The sequence below is a fragment of the Bombina bombina genome, chromosome 2 (assembly GCF_027579735.1).
Source record: "Bombina bombina isolate aBomBom1 chromosome 2, aBomBom1.pri, whole genome shotgun sequence".
In the NCBI taxonomy this organism is placed as follows: Eukaryota; Metazoa; Chordata; class Amphibia; order Anura; family Bombinatoridae; genus Bombina; species Bombina bombina.
The window spans coordinates 373,462,084-373,478,381 of NC_069500.1; the positions used below are offsets into that span (position 1 = coordinate 373,462,084).

General features: G+C 37.4%; 1 protein-coding gene across 1 annotated transcript in view; it reads left to right on the top strand.

The window, feature by feature from the left end:
- Positions 1–9,283: 9,283 nt before the first annotated feature.
- Positions 9,284–16,298, top strand: part of AACS (acetoacetyl-CoA synthetase) — a 350,996-nt gene continuing 343,981 nt past the window's right edge. The window contains exon 1 of the mRNA XM_053701850.1: positions 9,284–9,469. Coding sequence (XP_053557825.1) covers positions 9,340–9,469 — 130 coding nt within the window. The 5' untranslated portion in view covers positions 9,284–9,339. The remainder of the gene's footprint in view (positions 9,470–16,298) is intronic.

A 16,298-nucleotide genomic window follows, 5' to 3' on the forward strand; every position in this document is an offset into this window, starting at 1 on the left:
GTACTGCAAAAAATGTTATACTCATTTTCTCATTAGTAACTTCTGAATGGGGCATTGCCACTTACCAATCATGTTATACTAAATTTCTCACATTGCCCAGAATCAGTCTTGGGACCAAATATTGTACAATCGATAATGCTATTTGTCCTCAAAACAAGGTAATCTTGAGTACTTGTTTTAATGGCGACAGTGAGTACTGTTTTTCGTAGGAGCATATTTTATATTGACCAATAGGATATAATCATCAGGTGAATTCAGGGATTCACATTGGAAACGTAAAAAGGAACTACTGACTGGTTATGGGGGAATATACATTTTATTATTAATATTATTGAAAATAGGTGGTGGACATAAATACTTTGTGTGATAGATATCCTATAATATAAAAGGCCAAGTGTGTTTGTCCGAAGCTGTCATGCGCAGTAGAGACAGCACGAGGACAAACACACCTGGCCTTACCTGATCTGCTGTTTGCAGCACGGTGTGGCGAAAGTGGGTGTGGCTGGGCGTGGTTGGGGGCGCGTGCGGGTGCGTTTGGTGCGAGAGAGAGGGGAGAGATATAAAGAAAGGGGGAGAGACAAAAAGAGATGTGAAAGAGATAAATAGAGGGGAAGAGAGGGCAAAAGAGAGGGGAAAGAGCAAAGGAGAGGGGGGGGGGGGAGAGAGCAAAATAGAGGGGAAAGAGCCAAAGAGAGGGGAAAGAGCAAAATAGAAGGAAGAGACAGAAAAAGAGAGGGGGAGAGAGAGAGAAAAAGAGAGGGGGAGAGAGAAAATAAGAGGGGGAAAGAGAGAGCAACAGAGAGGGGAAGAGAGAGAGCAAAAGAGAGGGGGTAGAGAGAGAGCAAAAGAAGAGAGAGAGAGGGGGGAGAGAGAGCAAAAGAGAGGGGGGGAGAGCAAAAAAGAGAGGGGGAGAGAAAGCAAAAGAGAGGGGGGAGAGCAAAAGAGAGGGGAGGAGAGAGCAAAAGAGAGGGGAGAGAGAGAGAGCATAAGAGAGGGGGAGAGATAGAGCAAAAGAGAGGGATGGAGAGAGAGCAAAAGAGAGGGATGGAGAGAAAGAGCAAAAGGGAGGGATGGAGAGAGAGAGAGCAAAAGAGAGGGGAAAGAGAGCAAAAGAGAGGGGGAGAGAGAGCGCAAAAGAGAGGGGGGGGAGAGCACAAAAGAGAGGGGGAGAGAGAGCGCAAAAGAGAGGGGGTAGAGAGAGCGCAAAAGAGAGGGGGGAGAGAGAGCAAAAGAGAGGGGGGGAGAGAGAGCAAAAGAGAGGGGGGGAGAGAGAGACTAAAAGAGAGGGTGTAGAGAGAGCAAAAGAGAGGTGGAGCGAGAGAGAGGGGGAGAGAGCACAAAAGAGAGGGGGGAGAGAGAGCAAAAGAGAGGGGGAGAGAGAGAGAGCAAAAGAGAGGGGGAGAGAGCAAGGGCAAAAGAGAGGGGGAGAGAGCAAGGGGCGAGACCGCTGTACTGCAAAAAATGTTATACTCATTTTCTCATTAGTAACTTCTGAATGGGGCATTGCCACTTACCAATCATGTTATACTAAATTTCTCACATTGCCCAGAATCAGTCTTGGGACCAAATATTGTACAATCGATAATGCTATTTGTCCTCAAAACAAGGTAATCTTGAGTACTTGTTTTAATGGCGACAGTGAGTACTGTTTTTCGTAGGAGCATATTTTATATTGACCAATAGGATATAATCATCAGGTGAATTCAGGGATTCACATTGGAAACGTAAAAAGGAACTACTGACTGGTTATGGGGGAATATACATTTTATTATTAATATTATTGAAAATAGGTGGTGGACATAAATACTTTGTGTGATAGATATCCTATAATATAAAAGGCCAAGTGTGTTTGTCCGAAGCTGTCATGCGCAGTAGAGACAGCATGAGGACAAACACACCTGGCCTTACCTGATCTGCTGTTTGCAGCACGGTGTGGCGAAAGTGGGTGTGGCTGGGCGTGGTTGGGGGCGGGTGCGTTTGGTGCGAGAGAGAGGGGGAGAGATATAAAGAAAGGGGGAGAGACAAAAAGAGATGTGAAAGAGATAAATAGAGGGGAAGAGAGGGCAAAAGAGAGGGGAAAGAGCAAAAGAGAGGGGGGGGGGAGAGAGAGAGCAAAATAGAGGGGAAAGAGCCAAAGAGAGGGGAAAGAGCAAAATAGAAGGAAGAGACAGAAAAAGAGAGGGGGAGAGAGAGAGCAAAAGAGAGGGGGAGAGAGAAAATAAGAGGGGGAAAGAGAGAGCAACAGAGAGGGGAAGAGAGAGCGCAAAAGAGAGGGGGGGAGAGAGCAAAAGAAAAGGGGGAGAGAGCAAAAGAGAGGGGGTAGAGAGAGCAAACGAGAGGTGGAGCGAGAGAGAGCGCAAAAGAGAGGGGGGAGAGAGCACAAAAGAGAGGGGGGAGAGAGAGCAAAAGAGAGGGGGAGAGAGAGAGCAAAAGAGAGGGGGAGGGAGAGCAAGGGGCGGGACCGCTGTAATGCAAAAAAAATGGCCCGTGTATACGGGCTTTAGGACTAGTGAGCATATATTTTACAAGTTGATATTCACAGGTAGAGTAGGTCAGACATTGTTATCTGATTCTGTGTCCTTACAGTGTTATCTTTCAACAAAACTGTTTAACTGACAATACAAAGTCAGCAATTTGATTGCCAACTGTCTGGTACAAAATTACCAAATATCATTGGGCACCTGCCAGTAGGAAGTACTCAGCATATATGAAATAAAAACTGATAATAATCTATTTGAAAATAAAGTATAAAACAAACAAAGGTAATATTACAGGCCTGCCAGTCTGAATCACATGGCCAGTTAAGGAGTGATTAAACTTATATTGAATAATTCTGTAGTAAAATAAATTACATTGCATACCACTGTATCTAATCCAGAGACTTTAAGTCAGTAACCACAATACACATTTTTTAACTCAATAAACAAATAATTATACAGAAATATTTCCATACCTAGAAAAAAATACAGAAAGTAATATATTAGTGAGAATATGAAGACACTCATAGTTACTAGACTAATTATAACAAACAACAACACCCACTAAAATAGGTATTGGGTTACATTGTACATACAACATAGAAACAAAATATACCAAGACTTCTACAGTTTTGAAAATCCTGTGTAAGTTCACTAATGCCAATACAACTTTTTTTTGTGTCCACTGACACAAAAGTAGTTTCTCTTAATTTGCTGTTCCCACTGACACAAAATGCAAGCAAAATTTATACGGCAAACCTTTGTTTAAAATACTAAAATGTGTGTGATTGAGACATCCAAAAGTGTCCTCTGTTAGCAGATCAGCTATTGTCTACATTTTTTACACACTACCACAAAAATAGGACATATTTTTGCAAAGTTATTCCAATAAAAATGGACTTGCCCATATATGTGTATAACAATCTTGGCCTGTTTCTCTGGTAGCTACTACATGTGTAATGTAGTGGCCTGTTTCCATTATGTGTAAAAAATCTTGGTCTACCAGTGAAAAAAGCAAATAATTTAAACAGATAGATCCACTATTAATACAACTGTATGTATAAAAATATTGTCATATATTTCACTGGTAGCTTTATGTGTAAAATAAAACTTGCCTGTTTTTTAGTGACTGTGTGTTAAACCATATAGATGTCTGGAAAATACCTGACTCCTAGTTTTTTGGGCTGGCTTCTTGATTTTGAACATATTGATCAAACCATGGAGGGGGGTCATAGTGAATTTTACACTTTCTGCTGGCGATGCAACCTAATATTCTGATTAATCGTGTTTCTCCACAGCTTGGGACATGAAACACAAAATGTATCTTTCATGATTCAGACTGTTGTAACAAAATGCAAAATGTTTAACAATTAAGGACAGTAATAAAGGGCAGTAAAGTAAAACATTTCATGATTCAGATAGATCATACCATTTGAAACAACTTTCCACTGTACTTCTATTATCCAATTTACTTCAATCTCTTAGCATCCTTTGTTGAAGCAGCAGCAGCATTGCACTAATGGGAGCTGAACAGATAGGGATTGATTTAACAAGCAGCTAATGCTGCATTGACGCCCCATCGTTTCTGGTCCGCCCGAAACGGAAGTTAAGAAGCAGCGGTTGTAAGACTGAAATCATTCCGATCCGGATGATTGACACCCCCTGCTAGGGGCTGATTGGCCATGAGTGAGCAGTGGGCGACATTGCACAAATATTTCACAAGTAATGCTTGTGCAACGATAAATGCAGACTGCGTATACGGTCGGCATTTAGCAAAGTCGTACAGAGTCCGCTCAACCGTTCAGAAATCTACCCCATAAAGTGAACCAATGACAAGAGACATATATGTGCATCCACCAATCAGTAGCTAGCTTCCAGTAGCACGTTGCTGCTCCTGAGCCTATGAATGTCAAGAAAGGATACAAACAGAACAAAGCAAATGAGATAATAGAAGTAAATTGAATTTTTTTTAAAATTGTATACTCTATATGAATCATGAAAGTTTCATTTTGACTCTACTGTCCCTTTAAACAAATTGTTTGCATCTTATACAGTATAAACTGTTGTTATTGAATCTAGTGTGATTTTTTTTTCTTCTTAATGTTAGACTTGATCATCAATTGTTGGAAGAATGTTTCAAAACTGTGAGTTCTCATATCAGAGACCTGATGCTAAATTACAGTGCTACATGAGCTGATATATTTCTCTCCAGCTAAAGAAAACACTTTGATACCTGCATTTTTTTAACTTGTCACAGTTTTTTTTTTTATCAATGCACTCTCATTCTGGCCCATCCTAGTGGCTTACCAGTTCCCAGAGTCAGAAGATTACTAATGTTTTAAACCAGCACATGCAGTTAATTTTTTTTTACATGGAGAATTGTCAATGTCATAAATTTTAAGTAACTGGAAATGTGAAGGTATCGATGAAGTTGTCTTCTGACAAATCTTTCCTGAAACGTAGGTGGCTACATTATACCCATTGGAATGGAAGTAGTTCAACTCTAATCCCTGACCCAAATAAATTGGATATTTAATGGATCTGTTTTTTACAAATGATGTGGAAGACGCTATAATACAGCAAAAAGGTGTCAAAAGATATGTCGAAAAAAACAACAACCTGTTGCTAGGAAACTGACATGCAGGGTTAGCCCCATCTATCTTTTAATATTCTATCACGAAACTAGCGCTAACTAAAGACGTGTAATGGGCATATTCATCCTAAATATGCTGCTAAACTTGGAAATAAAGATGAGGAATAGAAATTGTGGTGAGTTATTGGTTTGCACTTTTAGAATCCAGAGGATTCAGTTATTTCCCAACATTTCAAATTGTCAGAGTGGCACCAGTATGATGCCAACCATAATATTTACTGCTGTTACTTAAAAAATAAAATAAATTAAAAAATCTAACCATAGTTACAGGGAAAAATAGTAACACTGACTCCCCATGATAAGAGTTTGGACCAGAACTCACGCAAGAGAGACAATACTTAGTCGAACCCTCTTTTTGTTGTGAAATTGTATTTTATATACTTAATTTTTTTATTTCTTTTTAAACTATCCTTATCATAGTTTGTTTTATGTATGCCTTTTTCTTGTCTGTGTTTACTCATCACAACACCATTATATTTAAAAGAAACAGTCTACTCCAGAATGTTTATTGTTTAAAGAGATAGATAAACCAATTCCACAGTTTTGCATAACCAACACAGTTATATTAATATACATTTTACCTCTGTGTTTACCTTGTGTCTAACCCTCTGCTGACTGCCCCCTTATTTCAGTTCTTTTGACAGACTTGCATTTTAGCCAATCATTGGCCTCTCATAAGTAACTCCACGGCTTGAGCACAATGTTATATATATGGCACACATGAACTAAAGCCTTCTAGATGTCAAAAACTATCAAATGCATTCAGATAAGAGGTGGCCTTCAAGGGCTTATAAATTAGCATATGAGCCTGACTAGGTTTAGTTTTCAACTAAGAATACCAAGATAACAAAGCAAATTTAATGATAAAAGTAAATTGGGAAGTTGCTTAAAATTAGATGCTCTAACTGAATCATTAAAGGGACACTGAACCCAATTTTTTTCTTTTGTGATTCAGATAGAGCAGGAACTTTTAAGCAACTTTCTAATTTACTCCTATTATCAATTTTTCTTCGTTCTCTTGCTATCTTTATTTGAAAAAGAAGGCATCTAAGTTTTTTTTTGGGTTCAGAACTGTGGACAGCACTTTTTTATTGGTGGATGAATTTATCCACCAATCAGCAAGAACAACCCACGTTGTTCACCAAAAATGGGCCGGCATCTGAACTTACATTCTTGCATTTCAAATAAAGATACAAAGAGAATGAAGAAAATTTGATAATAGGAGTAAATTAGGAAGTTGCTTAAAATTTCATGCTCTATCTGAATCACGAAAGAAAAAATTTGGGTTCAGTGTCCCTTTAAAGTTTAATTTTGACTAGACTGTCCCTTTAAAATCTCTCTCTCCTCACACCCATCAATGGGCCTGTGTTGAAAAGTGTAGTTGGGCGTGCTTGTTCTAAAGGCAATATTTTTCACGGAATATATTTCAGGGGATTGGGGTAATAAAATGCTCCTAACATAATAAAAGTGGTGGCAAGATATGCATCAGGAGAGGGTTCCTTATTGTACACATATTTCACATCATTTTAAAAATGATGGTTAATCTGCAAAAATGTTATAGCAGACTCTACAAGGTTTTGGTGGATCTGATTATAGGTCATCTTTGTGTTTGAGGTAGGCATTGCATTTCTAGATGTCATGCATTGAGCCAGTGCAAGGATTGTTGCTGTTAGTGATATTCACCCTGGACTGAATAACTCTTCAGACCACGACAGGTTAAAGAGGGTTCGTTTATTGAAAAACACATTGCAGTGAGGAGGGAATGAATACAAAGTTTTCTCTGGGGGGGGTCAATCCCCATCCCAGGTATTTATACACTCCACATCTAGGCTATTACAGTTTATGATTGACTAACTAACAAAATGCACGGGTTTTACCAAATATGGTTATAACATAAGTAAATAACAGACAAAATTCTAGTCACTAAGTTCTATTCATCAAATTAGCTGGTTTGACTGTCTGACCATATATCAAAAAAGGGCAAAGGTCACAGATGAACTAAAGTCTGCTTTTTCTGAGACATTCCTTATTTTTACAAAGAGAGTTGTGTAAAAAGCATATCACTCTACAAGCTTACTTCATTTATGGTATACATACATTCATATACATACATATATTTGGCCTACCAGGATACCAAGGAACTTAAAGGGACACTGAACCCAAATTTTTTCTTTCGTGATTCAGATAGAACTTTATTTTAAGCAACTTTCTAATTTACTCCTATTATCAATTTTTCTTCGTTCTCTTGCTATGTTTATTTGAAAAAGAAGGCATCTAAGCTTTTTTTTAGGTTCAGGACTCTGGACAGCACTTTTTTATTGGTGGATGAATTTATCCACCAATCAGCAAGGACAACCCAGGTTGTTCACCAAAAATGGGCCGGCATCTAAACTTACATTCTTGCATTTCAAATAAAGATACCAAGAGAATGAAGACAATTTGATAATAGGAGTAAATTAGAAAGATGCTTAAAATTGCATGCTCTATCTGAATCACAAAAGAAAAAATTTGGGTTCAGTGTCCCTTTAAGTAATTCCGGATACAAGGATAGAAAGAAATTAGATTTAGAAAAAAAATAAACAGACATACACTAGCTACCCATAAAACATTGCCCCATTAAGCAAGACTGGCCTCTCCTGACTAACAATGCCCGCATAAAAATGAACCCATTCAGACCTCAAAAAGCACTGCAAAAAACAGATTGCCCTTATTGCATAAAAACCTGGTTCTTTCATTTGATGTATTTACTACTATAATGGCTAATTTGAAATGTTTCACAAATTATATATAGTGTGCGTAAAAGACCCATGGCAGTGGTGGCAGTGGTGGCAGTGCAAGAAGCATCAGATAGAATGCATGATATTAAGAAAAAAACTGAATACTTGTCAAGCCAGGTGGGTGCCATTTAATTGAAGAAATATCTTTCCAGTAATGTGCATGAATAAGATTTGCCAGCTGGCTGCTGGATCAAATGGACAAACTAGTCTGTCTCAGGGCACATTACAAGCTATACCTTTATATTACAAAATCTTTATAGATTTTCGCTTGTACAGGTTTAAATTTTTAACTGTAATATGATGTTTTCTTTTCTGGTCCCATATTTAGAGTCTAGTTCTATGGTAGATATCTAATTGTATTTTATGGTATACTATGTAGCTTGCAAAATGTATTTCTTCAAATGACTTCAATGAGAAAAAAATGACTTTGTATATTAAAAAGAAACCATATTTACTCTCAGTTGATTTTTTTAGTTACTTATGAATCCTTAGTGCTTAATATAAACTTCCTGATTTTAATTATTTCCACTTAAAGGTATAGGAAAGTAAAAATCAGACTGGCCTGATTCAGATAGTATGTAATTTTAAGACCCTTTTAAACTCACTTCTATTTTCAAATGTAAATTATTCTCTTGGTATCATTTGTTAAAAAGGAATATATGTATATCCTACACTACTGTGAGCTAGCTGGTGATTGGTGGCTACACACGTTTGTCTCATTAGTGCATTACTGCTCCTTCAGCAAGGTATGACAAGAGAATTAAGCAATTTTGATAATAGAAGTAAATGGGAATGTTGCTTGAAATGGTAAATCTGAATTATGAAGAAAAAAGATTAGGTTTCATGTCCCTTTAATTATTGTACTTTACACATACAAAACTTACTTTTCTGGACTATTGACAGTGCCAAATAAATTATATAGAATCTGTAAGATCATAATGGAATTATTTTTACTTCAATTCTATCATTATACACTATAAAACTGAAATTTGATGACAACTTTCATATAATTAAATAAAATGATCGCTGTAAACATGATGTATTGTGCTGAAGAAAAATAAGCAGGTATATTATTTATAACCTGCAAGTTCACGATGTTATTTTTATGCTGGAAAACGTACAAAGTTGTATAGGAAGAGGAAAATTACATGAATCCCTGTTGAGGCAATATGGAAAAAAGGTTTTAAAGTTTTAAGTTATCATCATCAGTGGCAGAGGCAGACAATTTTAAACGTGTCTTTAAGCGACAGTCACAGAATAGCGCGACTCTCTTTGATATATCTGAAAGAGGGACGGGCAATCTGTACTATTTTTTCGACAAGCCAGCGGATGGATATAACATATTAGAGCAGATCAAAATAAGGGCGTCCCATGTTTGCAGTGGTAGAAGAGCGAGGCGAGCTGAGTGTCAGAAAGAGTAAACACCTTCAGCATGTCTAAGAAGGAGGAGCTCACGGAGGAGATCATGGAGTCCAAAGTGATGTGGTACCCGGACTCCAAAAAAATCACACAGATGGACCTATTCATGGTCAGGATAAACAGTAATTATGGGCTGAATTTGGGTAAGTGACAGCAGGGTGGGGGATGCATTATTTTAATCGTCCGGAACATAAATCGTATGGTAAAGTTGTGTACAAATATATATAGTGTTTACAACTATGCAAATTGTAATATGTGCTCTGCATGTTATATATATATATATATATATATATATATATATATATATATATATATATATATATATTATACATACTGCTGGTTTTCTGGTTCTGTGACGCCTGACAAGCTGGAAAACACGTTACTGTACTGCTTGTACGTTGTACAAGCTGTGCACAATACAATGAATAGAATGCAGAAGGAATTTGGGAGTGTGTGACTGACAGTCCTATCCTGTGAGTGTCTGCTATATAGGCGATGTCTGGTTTAAAGGGACCTTTTAGTAATCTCATCCAGTCCTCAATATACAAACATCATTGTAATCATTTTTTATTTTTTTTATAATTTGAATATACATTTTTTTTTTTTTAATAATCAGGTACTAATACTCAGCCCATAGTCTGGCCTAACAATGGCTATTTCTTTATTCAGTAGGTGACTGGGTTGATAAACTAATTATAGACAATGAGGTTTACTGAAGCACAAATGTGGAGAACTTCAATTGTCTGCTGATATTTGTTTTCCAGTAGCTGAAGAGCTCTGTGCATGCACAGTAATTAAAGTGATGTAAATTTATATTATAAACTACCATTTAAAATACGTTTAACCATAATTATTCCCATTAGCATGTAATTCACAAGCCCACCTGTCCTGTATATCACAGGTATAGCACTCTTCTTTCATCGTTTTTTTATTGTCACAGTTTTATACATTTTTACCTTGGCCTAATGGTCTAGTGTTGGGGAATATATTGGTGCTTTGCAAATAAAAAATAATAATGAATAAACAACAGTGAACGCTTTAAAAACACTGCAGCCCTCCAAATGCTTATTTTTGGCTTTTACTCCAGTAGGCCAGGGATGGCCACTTTTCCAACACATGGAGGTCCACAGCTCAATATTTTTGAAGCCTTAAAGGGACAGTAAAGGCAAAATCAAACTTAAATTTATTGGATAGAGCATGATTTTCTTTAACAACTTTTCAATTTACTTCTATTATCAAATTTGCTTAGTTCTCTTTATTAAAGGGACATGAAACTCAATTTCTTTCATGATTGACATGCAGGATGCAATTTTAATGTATCCTTTGTTAGAAAGTATACCTAGGTAGACTCAGAAGCTGCTGAATGGTGGCTGCACATGTATGCTTCTTGTGATTGGGTTTTCAGCTAGCTCCCAGTAGTGCATTTCAGCTCCTTCAACAAAGGATATAAAGAGAATTAAGCAAATTAGATAAAAAAGTAAATTGAAAAGTTGTTTAAAATTGTATGATCTATCTGAATCGTAAAAGAAAAATGTTGTGTTTTTGTCCATTTAAAGAGTAAACTAGCTGGCAGTAGTGCTTGCAACAATGTTAATAGCAATGTTATACATAGTTACAAACACTGTGCTGCCATAGACTGCTATAGACACATTCATGCACCTAAAGTGAAAGTAAATCCTAGCGTTTTACAAACACTAGGATTTACTATTGAAACAAATAAAGGGCACTTTCATTCATGAGGTTTAAGATACTTCATGTAGAAAGCTCCTTTATTTGATTCAATCGATCGCCGCTCGTACATCAGCGCACGGCTAAACATTTTTTTGGCTAAGAGGTGACGTTTTCACCTATTAGCCAATAGCAGTGCGGTAAATCCGGCTCCCATGGGCGCCAAGCCGGATTTACCGCACGGCTATTGGCTAAGAGGTGAAAACGTCACCTCTTAGCCAAATTTTTTTTTAGCCGTGGGCTGCTGTAGCAGCTAAAAACGGCAATTGATTGAATCAAATAAAGAAGCTTTCTACATGAAGTATCTTATACTTCATGAATGAAAGTCCCCTTTATTTGTTTCAATAGTAAAGGATTTTTTAAGCTATTATCAGCCTACCTAGGTTTATTTTTCAACAAATAATACCAAGAGAATAAAGTAAATTTGATAATAGAAATACATTGGAAAATGGTTTAAAATGACATGCTCTGAATCATGAAAGTTTAATATTGACTTTACTGTCTCTTTAAGGGTCGCATATACACTTATGGCTATTAAACAAGAATGGATTTTCCTAAAAATGTCCATTTCACAGGTCTAGGTGTTGTTCTTACCACTAGAGGGCTTTTTTGAGTTGTCACCCAAAAACACAGACCTTTTAGTTCCAATTTTTCTGGCTCCACAAAAAAACTACATTTTTAGCTCTGCTTTTTCCCAGTGTCACAAAAACTCGTGCCCTTCAGGGAGGCAGTTGGCCATCCCGGCTGTAGGGGATCTGGAATACTCAGCTAGTCCACACTTAACACAAAAGATAGCATTTGGAAGGCAACAGAAAGCACTAGATGCTTTAAAAAAAAAAAAAAAAAAAAAGCATGGGCTTTTTTAAAGGGACACAAGATTTTTTTTTGACACAGAGATTGGCACCAAATGTATGTGCACAGTGCTGATCAATGCTTTTACAGAGGGACTGCTTGAAAATTATCCTCCATACACAGTACAGCCTTTTTTAAATGCATTGTTAAAGGGATAGTACATTTGTGAAATGCTAGGATTTACTAATGCAATAAATAAAGGGGACTTAAAGTCATGAAGTATAAAATAATTCATGCCGAAAGTTCCTTTATTTGTCTGTAGCGTTCGTTACGCTGAGCGCCTCAGGCCGCCCACGGCAGAATGCTATTTTATCACTGAGGGGATCTTAGCCAATAGTGTGGTAGCTATATGGCGTAATGCCAGCTGGCCCGGTCTGCTATTGGCTAAGAGGTGTAAACGTCACCTCATTGAAAAATAGCGTTCTGCTGCAGGTGGTTGAGGCGTTCAGCGTGGCCAACACTGCAGACAAATAAAGGAACTTTTTTCATGAAGTATTTTATACTTCTTGAGTGAAAGTCCCCTTTTATTTGTTGCACTGGTAAATCCTAGTGTTTCACAAACGCTAGGATTTACTATCAGATTAAAACCTGCTGCACTATATATAATACATTTTGATGCTGTAGAGTCCAGTACACTGTACATTGTTATTTTTTATTTAAAATTCTGCTTTTTAATATACATGATTATTGTATGTGTATTTTATAAACTGTACTTTTAAGGGCCATAATAGTAAAAATTTGTTAAGAGCATGTAATTTTAAGACTATCAACCCTGCACTACTTTTTGTTTAACTCCTGCAAATAAGTACCACTCTACAGAGCTAGCCCACATCTGCTGATTGGGCCAGCATCAGTTTCTGCTCTGGAATAGCAGTGCTATGCGGGTCGTAAGCAATACTTCTACCGTCTGTTTTTTACACACAGTAGTGCAAGGTTGATATTCTTAAAATTACCTGCTCTTACGAATTAGAGGATGTCATTTTTCGACTATTATGGCCTTTTAAAATACAATAACACTATTCAAATTATTTTTTCAAAGACATTTAAAGTATATAATCTCATGCAACTGCATATACATGATATATTTAAATACATTTATATGAACTTTATGTTTTAGCTCTAAATTTTGCTTTGTTCCCTTGGTGGTATTTTTGAAAAGCTAAACCTAGGTATGCTCAAACTGATTTCTAAACCATTTAAAACCGCCTCTTAGCTCAAAGCATTTTGAAAGTTTTTCACAGTTAGACAGTACTAGTTCATGTGTGTCATATAGATCAGGGGTCGCCAACCTTTTTGGCCTCAGGGACCACTAAACTCACAAACTTGAATCCCGTGGACCACTAACATGAATTTTTTTTTAAAAGGTGTGTATGTGTATATATATATATATATATATATATATACACTGTGTGCAGAATTATTAGGCAAATGAGTATTTTGACCACATCATCCTCTTTATGCATGTTGTCTTACTCCAAGCTGTATAGGCTCGAAAGCCTACTACCAATTAAGCATATTAGGTGATGTGCATCTCTGTAATGAGAAGGGGTGTGGTCTAATGACATCAACACCCTATATCAGGTGTGCATAATTATTAGGCAACTTCCTTTCCTTTGGCAAAATGGGTCAAAAGAAGGACTTGACAGGCTCAGAAAAGTCAAAAATAGTGAGATATCTTGCAGAGGGATGCAGCACTCTTAAAATTGCAAAGCTTCTGAAGCGTGATCATCGAACAATCAAGCGTTTCATTCAAAATAGTCAACAGGGTCGCAAGAAGCGTGTGGAAAAACCAAGGCGCAAAATAACTGCCCATGAACTGAGAAAAGTCAAGCGTGCAGCTGCCAAGATGCCACTTGCCACCAGTTTGGCCATATTTCAGAGCTGCAACATTACTGGAGTGCCCAAAAGCACAAGGTGTGCAATACTCAGAGACATGGCCAAGGTAAGAAAGGCTGAAAATGACCACCACTGAACAAAACACACAAGCTGAAACGTCAAGACTGGGCCAAGAAATATCTCAAGACTGATTTTTCTAAGGTTTTATGGACTGATGAAATGAGAGTGAGTCTTGATGGGCCAGATGGATGGGCCCGTGGCTGGATTGGTAAAGGGCAGAGAGCTCCAGTCCGACTCAGACGCCAGCAAGGTGGAGGTGGAGTACTGGTTTGGGCTGGTATCATCAAAGATGAGCTTGTGGGGCCTTTTCGGGTTGAGGATGGAGTCAAGCTCAACTCCCAGTCCTACTGCCAGTTTCTGGAAGACACCTTCTTCAAGCAGTGGTACAGGAAGAAGTCTGCATCCTTCAAGAAAAACATGATTTTCATGTAGGACAATGCTCCATCACACGCGTCCAAGTACTCCACAGCGTGGCTGGCAAGAAAGAGTATAAAAGAAGAAAATCTAATGACATGGCCTCCTTGTTCACCTGATCTGAACCCCATTGAGAACCTGTGGTCCATCATCAAATGTGATATTTACAAGGAGGGAAAACAGTACACCTCTCTGAACAGTGTCTGGGAGGCTGTGGTTGCTGCTGCACGCAATGTTGATGGTGAACAGATCAAAACACTGACAGAATCCATGGATGGCAGGCTTTTGAGTGTCCTTGCAAAGAAAGGTGGCTATATTGGTCACTGATTTGTTTTTGTTTTGTTTTTGAATGTCAGAAATGTATATTTGTGAATGTTGAGATGTTATATTGGTTTCACTGGTAAAAATAAATAATTGAAATGGGTATATATTTGTTTTTTGTTAAGTTGCCTAATAATTATGCACAGTAATAGTCACCTGCACACACAGATATCCCCCTAAAATAGCTATAACTAAAAACAAACTAAAAACTACTTCCAAAACTATTCAGCTTTGATATTAATGAGTTTTTTGGGTTCATTGAGAACATGGTTGTTGTTCAATAATAAAATTAATCCTCAAAAATACAACTTGCCTAATAATTCTGCACTCCCTGTATATATATATATATATATATATATATATATATATATATATATATATATATATATATATATATATATATATAAAAGTCAAGCAAAGTGCACTCCAGATTTCAAGCAGCAATAGCCTCGGGTGCTAATCAAACAATTCACATAACACGAAACATGAAGCACTCCAGAGGTCTTTCATACAGGTCACCTTTAATTAGTGAACGTTTTCGGGCAACAAACTGCCCGTCCTCAAACTTACAAGGTTACAGAAAACTTACCACCCAGCTGTGTTTAAATCCACCACCAGAGAAATGTGCATCACGCTCTCCACGGTAGATGCGTCGCCCCTAGCGAGTGACGTCATCACCCGTGGCAACGTGCAGGGACTATGTTTATTATAGTTATTATTTGTGATATATATATTAGTACATAACTAGTATAACCATAGTTAAGTTTACATTATGTATATATTTACACATTTTTAAGAATTACTTTTTGGAATTAACTAATTGATTGCCAGAACTGAGAGAATACTTCCAAATGACAGATGAAGGGTGAGTGCCAACTTTTGAGCTGGAAACAGAGAGGCAGAAAGTGGGGAAAAAAAGAATTCTGTTTAAAAGGACCACAAGACTTCCAAGTTACCTACCCAGTTAGGAATTATTCAAAACTTCTTATGATCATGGACAGACATTGCAGTCATAAATTGAGTTTATATCAGAAAGCTCTGAATATGGATGTGAGCTAACTACGACTGATGTTACTGGCAATCACTGGTGGGATATGGCTGATCTGCTGGATGGCAATTACTGGAATTCAGGTGGAATGGCTTTGTGCACGGCAAAATTATTTGAATGAAAAATAATAATTTTTAATTTAAAAAAAAAAAAAAGATGGAGGGGAGGAAGACAAACAGTAATGTAAGTCCATCTGAAGGAATTAGGAAAACTACTACAAAGAGACAGGTAAAGGGAAGAAAATAAATTAAATATAAGATTTCTTTTTTTAAGATTTTCTTTTGTTATATACTTTAATTCCACTATTTCAAACCAAGACTATACCAACCTCTGCTGGCTTTAGAATGGAAGCATCTTCCTCCGAACAGCTAGTTAAAAATACAATCTAGCTACGCAAGTTGTGCAGTACTACGCAACATGCATAGGGAGATTGTAATTTAACTCCTCCTCCATCGGTTTTCACTGATGTCCAGCCAGGCACTATAGGGAATTGCTGCGTGACGGGGTTGACCCCATCAGAGGAGATTAATTCCTGCTTGATGGTGTCAAGGACCACCAACATCTTCTCGTGGACCACTTATAGTCTCCTTTTGGATTCCAGTACCACTATATGCTGATGATACCTAAATCTATCTTTCCTCTCCTGATATCTCTCCCTCTTTACTCAATCAGATTTCTAACTGCCTCTCTGCAATTTACTCTTGGATGTCTTC